This window comes from Equus asinus, chromosome 20 (genome assembly GCF_041296235.1).
Source record: "Equus asinus isolate D_3611 breed Donkey chromosome 20, EquAss-T2T_v2, whole genome shotgun sequence".
Classification (NCBI taxonomy): domain Eukaryota; kingdom Metazoa; phylum Chordata; class Mammalia; order Perissodactyla; family Equidae; genus Equus; species Equus asinus.
In genome coordinates, this window is record NC_091809.1 from 93,125,688 (window position 1) to 93,139,053 (window position 13,366).

The 13,366-nt window shown below is 44.7% G+C and overlaps 1 protein-coding gene across 7 annotated transcripts in view; it reads right to left on the reverse strand.

Annotated features, from left to right (window-relative positions):
• Positions 1-13,366, reverse strand: part of SCUBE2 (signal peptide, CUB domain and EGF like domain containing 2) — a 60,391-nt gene that overhangs the window by 22,376 nt on the left and 24,649 nt on the right. For 3 of the 7 annotated variants that reach the window (XM_070491078.1, XM_070491077.1, XM_044753086.2), the window contains 9 exons: positions 13,065-13,181; positions 11,992-12,114; positions 9,444-9,560; positions 7,977-8,099; positions 7,429-7,545; positions 7,083-7,169; positions 5,242-5,346; positions 2,640-2,795; positions 2,057-2,263 (listed from right to left, as the gene is read on the reverse strand). In XM_070491078.1, coding sequence (XP_070347179.1) covers positions 2,057-2,263; positions 2,640-2,795; positions 5,242-5,346; positions 7,083-7,169; positions 7,429-7,545; positions 7,977-8,099; positions 9,444-9,560; positions 11,992-12,114; positions 13,065-13,181 — 1,152 coding nt within the window. The remainder of the gene's footprint in view (positions 1-2,056; positions 2,264-2,639; positions 2,796-5,241; positions 5,347-7,082; positions 7,170-7,428; positions 7,546-7,976; positions 8,100-9,443; positions 9,561-11,991; positions 12,115-13,064; positions 13,182-13,366) is intronic. The other 4 variants (XM_070491075.1, XM_070491076.1, XM_070491079.1 and 1 more) reach the window with 2 other exon arrangements.

A 13,366-nucleotide genomic window follows, 5' to 3' on the forward strand; every position in this document is an offset into this window, starting at 1 on the left:
ACACACACACTGTGGCTTGCCCCTGCCGTGTGTCTGCTGGGTAAAAAGCCTTTCTAATGAACACACCCAAGCTCTCTTAACACCCACTTCCTCCTTCCAGCAGAAGGAATTTTACTGGTAATTCTTTGTGCTGTTTTTCTACATGGTACAATCTTCAACACTGCTGTCACAGTGAACTTGATTTCGTCCCACGTGGGCTACAAAATTCATTCATTGCTAGAGGGAGCCCGTGAGACAGGACACATTGCCTCCCTCAGCCACAAATCCAGCCTAACGCAGCATGACAAGCATCTCCGGACACAGTCACGCGCACAGCAGCTACATAAACCCCATGTCGAGTGTCTTTCATAAGTAGTCATGGTCATGAGGCCTCTGTTAAGGAACTTCTGATCCTCATTCTTGGGTCTTTATTCCCCAGACACACGCTCGTGGTAGTATTGGTAATGCCCTCCCTGGGAGCTGGGCCACAGGGGCCTTGATGCTAGTTTTTCCTGGATCCTTAACTGGCCACAAAGGCTCCCCAGAGAGCCTGCAAGGCCTCTCCCTGACAGGATAGCAAATGGGCAAAGGAGTGGAATTTAGCTCTGAGAGGCCAGAAGGAAGACTGGCCTGCCTGGCTCCGACAGTTTCTGCAACTCAGCCCAGAAAGCAGGGCAGCAACAGCCAACTGTCACCACCATTTTGGTGTGGAAACTGGAACTCTTAGGATTTTAAATGAGAACCAACCAACCAGCTGGGTTGTTTTTACTTTCTTTTCTCTATTTTTAACAGAGTCAGATGGAATAAAAGTCAAGAGTATTTGAGAATCAGCCCTGGGTGGACACTTATACTTGATTTTACACTTGATTTTTACTACATTTTGGTAAAGCAACAGATTTGGATTGTGGGCTATTGCTGACAATTCTCCTGAATGGGTGCCCCCTGGTCTCAGCTTTGCTTCTTTAGAAACACTGATTTATTACTCCTTGGCTCAGGATTCATTCTGGGGCCTTGTGATTCTAATGACATTTCAGAAAGGAGATCAATTTATTCTACAGGGGTCTGATTATTGGGATTCACCTTTCTTGGGACCAGAACACAGGCTTTGGAGCCGGACCATCAATGTGGTCTTGAGCAAGAGAACTTAGCCCTCTGAACTCTAGTTTGCTCATCTGTTAAACGGAGATAATAATACCTATCTGGTAAGATTACTGTTGGGATTAAATGAGATAATGCGGAAACAGTGCTTAGTGTCGTACTTGAGACAGGTGAGAACTCACTCTTTACCATTATTACCATAAAGTGACGCCCCCAATTTTCCCCATCTAAGACTTTTCAGATAGGATTTCACACAATTGCTCAGAACAGCCTTTCACAACAAACCAGTCTCAAGACTGAGCACCCTAGAACCTCTTGCCCAGGTTCTACTTGCCTGGAACTTCATCAGAGGAATAGAATTGATGTTGCTCATATGCGGGTCTCAAATGTACTTCTGAAACACACACACACATGTTCACTCAACACAACACACATGGAACTGACACTACCAGGAGCCTTGGGCTGAAGCTCAGGGAACTCACAAGGCCGCTCAGCGGCCCCCCAGCCTTGCCTTTGCACCAAACTACGGACAGGAGATTGTTCATTGCTACCATCAGTCAAGCCCGAGGGAGATGACAGGGGAACTGCGACAGTGGAGTGTGTAGGGGCTCACGAGTGCCTTACACCTGCAGTCCTGCCCCAGCTGGGGGACCACAGTGCTCTGAAGACCCTCAGACCCTTAAAGGGCAACATTCTCTCTTCACATCAACCCTGCCTCTTCCTTTTTGTCCCTCAATTCAGCAAACATTTATTAAGGGCCCATCACAAGCCAGGGACTATGCCAGGTGCTGGGGAGCTCCTAGTCCAGCAGGTACAACAGACGCCAACATGTAGGCCCCAGATGAGAGTAGGTGTCCAGGGTGCTCTCTGGGGTGACGCTGGAGAGGGGAGGATGGGCCAGACTTTTGGTTATTCTCTGTGTTTACAGAGCTGAAGATAGTTCTGTTAGCAAGAATGTCCCGGCCAGTGGGCCACTCACCACATTGGTTTCCTACGTGGCCCTGGCCCACTGCACAGGACTCCACCCGGCGTTCAGATGTTCTGGGAGGCTTTTTAGCCACTTCAAGGTCCATGCCTGAGAGCTGGAGGTGAAACTGCTCCCTCTGGGCAGCCTTCCGGAGCGTGCGGATGGCTTTCCGGAGCCGCTTCTCTGTTCGCTTCACGAGGCAGCTCAGATCGCAAGATGCTACAGAAGAGGGACAGCAGAGGGAGAGGATGTCAGGCTGCAGCATGTGAGGATGTCCGGACCGACTGCAGGACCCACCAACACCCACGTTCCCTGTGGACAGAATGGGAGACACCTGGAGCAGGGCACCTAGCAGGCTGGGCAGCATTTGATTTGAACAGAAATTTGTTGACCAAAATGGTACCTTTGGGTTTTTACGAAGAAGATAAAATTATCAGGTTCCAAACCAATTCAGTTTAGCTTGGGTGTGAAAAAAAACAGGAGATACTTCACTGGTTGCATTATTTTTTTCCCCCAAGAATGAGGAAAAGTGAAAGGCAAAGGAATAAGGAGAAGCTGTGAGGAGCCTGGCATTGTAGACTGTTTTCAAACCAACCTGTCACCTCCTTTTGGTTAGTTTCAAGCTCAAACTCAATAGTGATAAACATTTCCTTAGTGGCGCTCGGTCGGCCAGGGGCTCCTGGGACTTGCTTGCCGGAGCTGCATGTAAGGTTTGCGTAGCGGAAGCTCTCTTTTACTGAGCTGTGCTTCTCTGTATGAAGAAACAAGATTATCGGAAGCCAAATCCTGGCAGAGTACTCAGCTGAACATTCGCTAGAGCTCAGTAAACATTTCATTAAAACAATTCTCAAGGGACTAAATGATTAACTCCAGATGCCAAGACGTTGCAAGCCCTCAGCTTGGAGCACAGTGACATTTAAATTTTGAAGAGCCAGTGTTGCCTTTTATTTAACTTTACAATTTAGCTCTTGAAAATCATTATCATGGATAAATGCCGGATGTTTCCGACTGACCGGCCACATACGTGGAAGACGGGAACCAGGGGGGCGTCTTGCATTCCTGACTGACAGTTTGTTAAGGTGTGCTCATGTTCTCACAGTTGGTTTCCTTTAAGCTGGACTGTGATGTCCCAAGCCGGAGCTGAGGCTTCAACTAAGAATGAGCACAGGAATAGGAAGGAAACCAACTCCTGCTTTTAGGCAAATTGACCTTGCTGTACTTCCAACCCGAAGGGGAAGCTGTCAAGTACATAACAGTGATGCCTCATTTTGAAATAACCAGGAGCAATAAAAGGCACAAAGAATCAACAGAACCAAACAATATCATGAAGGCGTCTAGGATGGGAGGGACGGTGTTTCGTAAGGCAGGGCCTTGCACATCCCTTTTCCTGACTTTGGCTGTCCCCTCCCGCCATAGCTTTCAGGGACTCTTTTAACTAATGATTGTTAACCTGAACCAAAGAGCAGGCCCACGTATCATCCACACACTTAATTTGTCTCTACTTAAAAATCTTACTCTACTGAACTGACGTATCATCTGTATCACATTCTTCTTCAACCTTACAAGGATGTTCAAAGCAACAGGTCATCAGGGGCCAAAGAAAGGAAGAGGCAAATTAATTCTCCCTTCTATATATTTCCCTAAAGATCTATCTTACCTTTTCAAAAGGCTACCTTGAAATCTCACTCTGAACACATGCTCATTTTGAACCTTTTTCCCTTTCAATTTTCTGAGATCTATTTCTAAAACTTTTTATTTTGGGGGCCGGCACGGTGTCCGGGCGGTTAAGTTCATGTGCTCCGCTTCGGCAGTCCAGGGTTTCACCAGTTTGAATCCTGGGTGTGGACACGGCAACACTCATCAAGCCATGCTGAAGTGGCATCCCACATGCCACAACTAGAAGGACCCACAACTAAAAATACACAACAATGTACCGGGGGGCTTTGGGGAGAAAAAGGAAAAATAAAATCTTTAAAAATAATAATAGCAAAAAAATAAATAAATAAAATAAAGAGTGAAAATCTAATTTAAAAAAAAACTTTTTATTTTTATTTGTACGAAAGTTGCTAATATAGTCCTGAGAGTTCCCATAGACTCTTCACCCAGTTTCCCCTGATGTTAACTAACACTGGACATTAGCATGTGCATTTATCAAAACTAAGAAATTAACATTAGTATAATACCATTAAATAAAGACCAAATCTATTTTTAAATAAGGCTTTTCCCCTCTAATCTAAAAGTGCAAATGCTCACTGTGGAGAATTTGGAAAACACAGGAAAAAAAATTTGTCACCCATCATCCTCCTACCCAGATATAACCACTACTAACGATATGGTGAGGGTTTCTTTCCTTCTACTTATACTTTTTCTTATACAATTTGGGTTGTAGTAGATATACAAGATGCTACTCTCTCTTTTTCCATCTTAGCATTACAACAAAAAACATTTTCCTAGGTCATTGAACATTCTTTGAAGACATATAATTAATAGCTACATAATATGGAAGAACCAAAATTAGTCTTGGTTAGTTATTTAAAATAGGCAGTCAAAAGCGACTACAGTAAACTTTATGTTTGTTTGTTATATGATTTATTTGAGGGTTGACCAGGAAAACAAGCCTCCCTAATACATGAATCCTGATTACTTTAATCTCCAAAATTATTCTATGAAATAATACAGGAAATGCAAGCCGGGGGAGAAAGAGGAGTGTTGGGTTCTGCTCTTTTCAACAAGGACAGTTCTACTCAGATGGTATCTGTTCTGCCAAAGCCAATGGAGTCACTGCCTCCAAAAACTAGATCCAGCAGGAAAGCTGGATATTACATCTTTGTTCATCAAAGATTATGCTTTCTGAGCCAAACCTTGTTTTATTTCTTTGGCTTATCTTTCAAGTAAACTCTAAGATCTAGAAAATTTAACCCAATATGATCACCAATTGCTAATGCATCTTAAAGCCCTTATTGATTCCTGTGAACTCCCAGGTTTCCCCAGAGCTTCAACATCTGTACCTCGCAAAGGGAGCTCTGAAGTATAACCCCAGAACTGGGAGAGGTGCTGGGCTGGCTCCTCTTCTTCCTGGGAAGAGGCTCCTTGGAGATTCTGAACTGCTGTTGGATCCCATCTAAAGAGCTCGGCTTGTTACAGGCCCTTTCCCAACATGCAGGCAATCTCCCTGCACCAGCCGTCTGATTCCATACCTGGTAGTGCTGGTCGCAGACCCTCGGGAAACAGCTCAGCCTTTTTCAAACTACACTTGCCTTCATTTAGCTTAAAGGTTACACTTGTCCTGACGGTGGCGACATCTTCAGAAAGAAACAAGTGAGAGATGTTACCTTTAGAGGCAAAGGAATGGAAACACCCTGGGTAATGGCGAGCTATCCACTGGCTGGGTCCCACCGCATGGCAAACCCTGAGCCCCTCTCTTACTCTGAGACCAAGAAAGATTTAGATCATGGAGCGCCCATTACCCTGGGACCGGGGACGTCAGGAGCCTCCTAAGAGTCACACTTAACCCTCCATCTGAGATGAAGCCAGTGCTCAAATATAACACAAGGAGGGCCAAAAACAACCTCAACGGTGAGATGAAATGTGAGGTCATTTTTGTGCCTTCTTGAGAAAGGAGACCAGAATCACCTAGTTCAAATTTGGATGAGACTGTAGAGAGAAGTGGTGAAGGGCAGATTCTCCTAAATAAGCCTGTCCTGGAAGGGGACACAGCTCAGGGAGCCACCATTCCAGACAAGGATGGCACTCACTAAACGTGGCTAGGATTTTCAGGGTTTGGGAGGGAGAGAGGGTCCCACTTTGAGGGCCTCATGTGCAAAAGTCTGCTCTCCTCCCAAGGTGAGTCTTAACCATATGTTAGGCTCTGGAGCCAATGACCAGGATTCAAACTCTAGCTCTTCAACTTGTGACGAGAACTTGAACAAGTTACTTAATCTCCCAAGCCTCAATTACCTTATCTGTAAAGACATACTTATAGTACCTAAATTACCAGGCTGTTGTGAAGATTAAACGAGATGCAAAAAAAAAAAAAAAAAAAAAAACCCAAAAAAATGTTTAGCCTATTATCTGGTACATAGTAAGAACTGAATAACTATTTGCTTGCCCATCCTTGGGTGGCCTAAATCTCCAAGCGACCATCATTGAGAGATTTGGTGAAACAGACCATGATGACTGCTCTGGTTGGGTCCAAACATCAGGCAAGAGGAGCAGTAAAGGATAGCGCTTAAGACTCTGGATCCAGACTGCCTGGTTAAAATCCTTGCTCCACTATTTCCTATTGAGTCACTTTGGGTATGTTACTTCACCTCTCTGAACCTCAGTTTCTTCATCCCTGGTTAACAAGGGTAACAGTAAAATGGCCCCAGGGGGTCAGAGTATGGATTAAATCAGCAGTACACGCAGTACAGTGGCTGGCATATTTTAACTGCTCAATCAATTTACGCAAGCTGTTATCATCATGCTTTGGGTTTTGAGCTTTGCTCATATACGTAATGTGGACATCAAGAACCATTTCCTCATTCAGATGTTCTCATGACATAATCACAGAGGTGTCTAAATCTGGGAGGACAAGGCTTCCCAAAAGCGTTAAATTTCACTTTTCATCTTTTGACAAACCAGAAAGGGTTTGGGGCCCTTTCTCTGGACAGAATCCTTGTTCCCCCTGTCATGCCCATGACTATCTCCCCAGGCATACATTTCCTGCTGGGCCTTTGAGGTCCTCTGGGGCACAGGGAGTTTGGGAGACGTAAGTCTCCTGGTCCCAGAGCTCTGTGGGCCTCTGTCTAATATGATGACCCACCGGGACTGAACACGGAGCCTCCCAGCACACAGTGGACACTCAGTCAGTGTCTGTTACATGGTGAGTCAGATCTCAGGCACCAAGGTTACAGGCAAGAACATCCTGTAATGTGCTTACAGTATCAAGAAGATTAAGGGAAAAGAAAACAAAGCCAACGCCCAAGGACAGCACCCCATGAACGAAGCCCATTGAACACAGTGAGCCCCAGAGAGAATACGCAGATTCGGTGATTACCCCCAAAAGCAGAGTCATTTGATTTTTGCTGTTTGCTCCTGAGAGGAGAGGAAGAGCCGCACGTGACAGAGTAGGCCTCTTGCAGTCCTGACAGACAGAACGTGGATTGTCAACATGTGAGCAAGGTTATAGTCTCTCCTAGTAGCAGCTAAAATCACCTCCACCCCCACTCCACAAGGACCACTAGAAAAACACCTAGCACCTCCGGTCTCAAAGCCTGGGCCTCCGGTGGTCAGGGGGCAGCTGGGCAGAGACCTGGAAGCCCTTTGAGGGCATCTAACACCTAAAGGCCAGCAAGGCCTGGCCCTGGCTTGAGGACCTGCCCCAGGGACTGGGACCCACTCACCTGAAGAGAGATGAATGCCAGAGTGACATCTGAGGAAGCACCTCTCTCCTCCACCACTCTTACCGCAATGCAGGGACACGTGGGGTGACACACTAGTGGGCAGGACCCCCTTCTCTTCTAGACAGGACAAAACACAGACACTTACAGAAAGAGAAGGACACTTTCAGGTGTGACAAGGATGGCTGAGTCCCGTGCATCAAAGGCCCCAAGGAAAGAAGGTAGAGCTGACACCCAGCACAGAACACAGACACCAGGCACCATTTCCAATGAAGGTAAAGGAGCTCCTTGTGTGCTGCTCTTTTCATGCGGAAAAGCAACCAGGAAAACAGAAGTGAGTTCCAACCTACGCAGAAGCACAAGGAAACACCAAAGAGCCTGCAAAAGTATCTCCTGTTTTTGAACCATTTAAAGAATGGCTGCTGCAGCTGAGGAGAGGAGAATTCAGTGGAGGGATGGTCAGCTGCACTCCGGGTCCAGTCGGACGTGGGAAAGTGCTGCTGGGCCAATGGTGAGCCCACTGACTGAGTATGAGCCTCGGCGCCCCTTACCCACACAGTCCTTCTTATTCCAGTGGAGCTTGTATGTAGAGTGGCATTGGCATTCGTAGCTGCCCACCGTGTTCACACAGACCTGCTGACAGCCTCCGTTGTTGATGCTGCACTCATTGGTGTCTGTGGAACAAAACACTCTCCTGTCACAGCAGCCCATTGTTGACCTGGCTGACACTATCCCTCCCTGAGGAAGGAGCAAGAGGGAGTCACATGGTTGAAACTCACTAAACAAAGAAGGTACTGACTGCCTTCAAAATGTGCAGCTGATCCAACTCAGTGGATTTCCTGCCATGAGCTTCACAAGATGGTCTCATTCTTGACCAAACCATTCCCCCATTAGAGACACTCAGAAGGGGTCTCAGCCTACTCTCAGATGTTCAAACGCAGACACGGCACAAGCTTCCAATTTAAAACTCCACCATCTTCCTGGGCTACATATCAAGGGAGATAGACAGAATCAGGATTCCCCACTTGACAGTTCATATAGTTAAGGTATAGAAAAGGAAAATGACTTGCATTAATCCCCCTCAAGCTGAGACCGAGTCCAGGTTGGAAGGCAGCTCCAACTAAAACCCAGATACACATACATATTCAGGGAACATTTCTTTGGGGTTTCTTGATGGACAGGGATAGTACGTTGTCAGCTATGCCAAGGATGTGTTGAAAAGGAGAAGAGAGACATTATCTATAGCAAATCACTACTATCCATTCTTCTTAAGCACAGTTCACAAGGATTGGGCAGGAAGTATTTAGGCCAGCGGTTCCCAAATCCTCAGACCCTCAGAACCACCTTGGAAGCCCTAGACATTCTGAATCAGAATCCGAATCTGTATTCTCAAAGATTGCTGAACAAATCTGAGGATCAGGAGGAGCAGACTGGTGCCAAATCTGATTTAGGCCATGGTCTACTTGACCATAAGATCGGGAGACATCAGGATATGTGGCTACATGGGCTCAGAGCAGAGAGAGAAAATTGATGGTTCCACTTCCAGCTCAAAGACATGCATGAAGACCAGCTCAAAGAGCTCGAACCAAGGCTCCACAGCCAGTTCCTATGCACAGCAGGGCTATGGAATTGGTTGGTGACCTACCAAGCCTCTCTGAGGATTGTACTTTACTATCTGCTGGGAAGTTCCAACAGATAGAGTATCAGCTCCTGAGAGACATTTCCATTCTCTGAGTACAAGTGCATCGATAAAGTCAACAATGAATTCACAGCTGAAAGAGCTCAGCTCTTCTCTCTGCTCCATTTCACACTCAACGTGTTAAAGGATAAATGTGGGGAGATTTCCCTCAGCCGATGCTTCCCTTGAATCAATGGACTCTCTCCTGCTGTACAGGGACTGGAATGTTCTGTTCAACCCACAACGTAGGAAAATTGGCCTTAATCTGGGGAAAATTTAGGGGTAGACTCCGCTCTTTGGCAGGCCCAGTCTCATCCAACTCTAGAGGGATTCTGCTCACCTCCACAGTGGGTAAACCCGTAGAGGGTGTACCCTTTGTTGCAAGCACACGTGAATGTGCCAGGGTGGTTGATGCAGCTGTGGTCACAGGTCCTATCCAAAGAGCATTCGTCCACATCTGTAATTGTCAAAGGGAGAGGGGAGCTGAAACCAACTCTGCTGGATGCATGGAGAGAAGAACACATTTATAATCACACCAGTTACTGACCAACAACAAAAACAACACAGAGTAAAAAATTATCAATTCTCCCATTCGCTTGTGCTAAAGAAAGTGCTGAGCAGCCCACAAGAAGTATACTCACTGTCAGGACCCTTACTACCAAATGCTATTGCAAATCGCACCTGCCTAAAAGCTCAATTGGTCTCTCTCACTCATATTTATTTGCAGGGCTGAGTAATTCAAAATATTTAAATGAAGGCAAATGAGATAACATACCTAAGAAAGGTGTGTAAACTATAAGGCATTACCTATGCATCATTATCGTTATATTACTATTGGTAAAACAGCAATAGCAATCTTATAAGCCATGGCCAATTAAAAGGAGAAAATACTTGAGTTGAAGATAAGTCTGGTTCCTATCTCTTTTGGATCTTTCCAGAATTAGTCTTCTGGCCAGTTGATCCTAGGTTTTAATGCCCTCTGCACTAAAAGAATACATTAACATTAACATAAAATAGTGATTTTCTATTACAGACACTGGAATTTGATGTTTAAGCTCCAAACTAGATTCTCTTGGCCAACCTCTTGGCTTCGTTCCTCCCCCATGGTTCGGTCCCACAGGGACCCTCCCTTTCTTGTTCAGTGTGGAGGCATCCTTGGCTTCAGCTGAGGTCATGGAAACTAGCCTCAGGAGGCTGCATTTGCCAATCTAATCACCTCTTCTTTCCTGGTCTGGTCCTCACATCTCTGCTGCAGACTAGAATTTCAGTGCTTCACTTCTTCAACTCTTTGGAGGGTTTTAACAGAGTTACAACTTGCGACTCCAAATGGACAAACCAGGACCAGTGCAGGACTCACTGGAAGCCAACTAGACGATTGCTTGACCTCTTTTTCAACACCAAATATGCCATGAGAAACTACAGTAATAAAAACCAAACATTTGGAAGGAACTGGAGGAATGAAAAAATGAAACAAAAAAGGGCAAATTCTTACAAAACCTCTTCATCCCTAACTTTTCCCAGAAATCCTGGCAATTTCTTCAGTAAATTTATTCTGTGCAAATATTTGTTCTACCAAGAGTGACCAGTGAAAAATGAGAAAAATTCAGTTTCTTCCATAGTAATTGATGTCACTCTATGAGTTCTGTTATTACTATCAGCCAGTTGCCGAGAAAGTGGACTCATTCAGTAGCTGACTTTGGCTGCTCATGATGCGTTTTCGCTTTGCCAAAAATAATGAGATCGCTTTTCTAATTCCTTTTTAATGTGTTTACACAGCTTAAACAGTATTTCATGCTCTATACATTATGAAACATTATGTGGAACAGCAAATTTGCTTTCCAAGTCAAATGGAAGAAGACCACGCAATAATCATGTAGAATAAAATTGCTGAATTTAAAGGGGGCTATGCTCGAACCGCCTGACAAATTACATATTAAGAAGAAAAACCAAGAGAGAAATATAATTGACACCATGAGGTTAAAAAAAGGTAGTTACATCTTTATAATCTGAAGTGAAATCAGATATTATTTTCCAATTTTGATTCAATTCTGGGATTTCTAGCAAAATAAGTTAAGCTATTCTTATTCCCAGAAATGGAACAGGAATAAGTGACAGCACGTCTTTCCTGAGAGCTTCTTCACGATTATCAACAGGGCATAAAATATGCTCATCTGAAAATATACATGATGCCCCCCCAAAACAGATTGCCACCGCCCAAAACAGTTATTAACGTCAACAATTGCTATTCAGAGAGGCTCCATTGATGCACACCTTATGTGAGAGGGATGCTTCTGCGAAGGGGACTGCAATCCTGCCCAAAGACCGACCAGCCTCTCCTCCACTCAGTCCCCTCCCTCCCTCTCCACCATCTCTCTCCCCAAGCAGCAAAGGCTGGTCATGAAAACAAGGGCTATAAGGAAGACGTCAACTGGTACATGACCTTGATTATGGGTTGACCCCAACTTTTTGCTAGGAAAAGGTAGGTGAACTAAATCTACAGCTTTCTGCCACCAAATTTTGTTATAAAATCCATAACATTAAAGGAAATTTTAGAAAAGGAAAATTATTCATAATCTCAACACTCTAATGCAATCCTGTTTGCATTCTGTGATCCATTCCATGTCCAGCAGCGAGCTCTGCTATAGTCACACCACATGGGTTCTTTGAAGTGTCCTCTAACCATCAACAGCTTAATTTCCAAAATAGACCTGTGAGCTACATCAGTATTTTATTCTACCTAACAGACGACATGAGTGAAGCATGGGCTAGAGGTTGGATTAATGACTCCATCAAGAAGCCCAGCGAGCCAGTCTCTGCCAGGGTGGGGTTTCATCTTCTCTGCTCTGACCAGTGGGCACTGCACAGCACAGCTATGTTTCGGGACATACCTTGGCAAGACTTCTCGTCTGTTAATAATTTAAATCCCTTTCTGCAGCTGCAGTCAAAACTGCCCATGGTGTTTTTGCAGAAATGATCACAACCTCCATTGCGGGTCTGGCACTCATCAATATCTGTAACAGGCAAGCATCAGCAAATCAGCCAGTGATACTTGCCCCGTTCCCCACAAATCCCTGAAGTGCTATTGTGTGTGCTTCATTATCCTCTGAAACAAAAACAGACCCTTAAACGCATTTAAGAATGTTTGCTGATGTTTTTAATCTTACACGTGTTTTCTTGTCTGGCTTAACCAGTTTTGAAAGACAAGCGCCTCATCCCCTTGAGAACTCTGCTTAACTCTGCCCTTGACTACCATTAAGGAAACAAACTCTGGGAAAGAATGGTGATGCCGTTATGTCCTCATCCTTGCACTGTTCTCTCAAGATAAGATGGCTGCCTTCGGTATCCTTTCCATCCCAGTTTAATGATTAAAGTTATAAGGAACTAGAACATTTGCTTTGGCAAATTACACAACGATCAAATAGCCTCGATGCTGTTAAATGATTCCTGATACTCAAATTAAGCTTATCTTTTCTCAGTTTCATCTGGTAACTGGTTATCTACTTTTTATCATGTTAAAGAACTAAGCCTTTGTACTCTTGCCCATGGAATACTAGCAAGTCATTGGGGTCCCTAATCATCAGTAAAAGTTAATGGTACATTATTCATTAAGTCTCTAGATAATAATCTTGGCTGTTATTTATATAATAATCTCTAGGCTGTTATTTATGATATGTTGATATTATCTCTTGCAAATGAACTTTTCCTTGAACTTCCGCCTTTTTCTAACAAGGCCACTGCCTGAAATGGATTATTTGATGCTTACAGAAGTTGACCTTCTCAACAGTTAGAGTAATTAAGTCGGTTCTAATTAAGATTACTCAATTATAACCTTCCACGAGCCCAGGGAAGAAAAGCTTCCATCAATATGAATCATAAGCAAATCTGGAGTCACTCAGGAGGTGTGGAGGGGAAGAGCTGCCTAGATCCCCACACAGTAGCAACATGGAGAGGCACAGGCTACCTTTACAGGTCTTTCCATCCAACTGGAGAGTGAATCCAACGGGACAACTGCAATGAACACCTGTTGAAGTATCCTTACAAGTGCGATCGCAGCCTCCATTGTTGACAGCACAGGTTTCTGACAAGGAGGTAAGAAAAAGGCAGTCAGCTTCCTAAAGAAGAGCTGATACAGCTGCAAGGAAAGGGATACTGGTGTAGTGTTAATACTTGACAAAATTCATGAAAGCCAAGAAGCACAGTGGGGTACTCATGGTTTTATCCCAAGTCTCTGCCACCTGCAGGTGAGAGACAGGGAGACGAGGT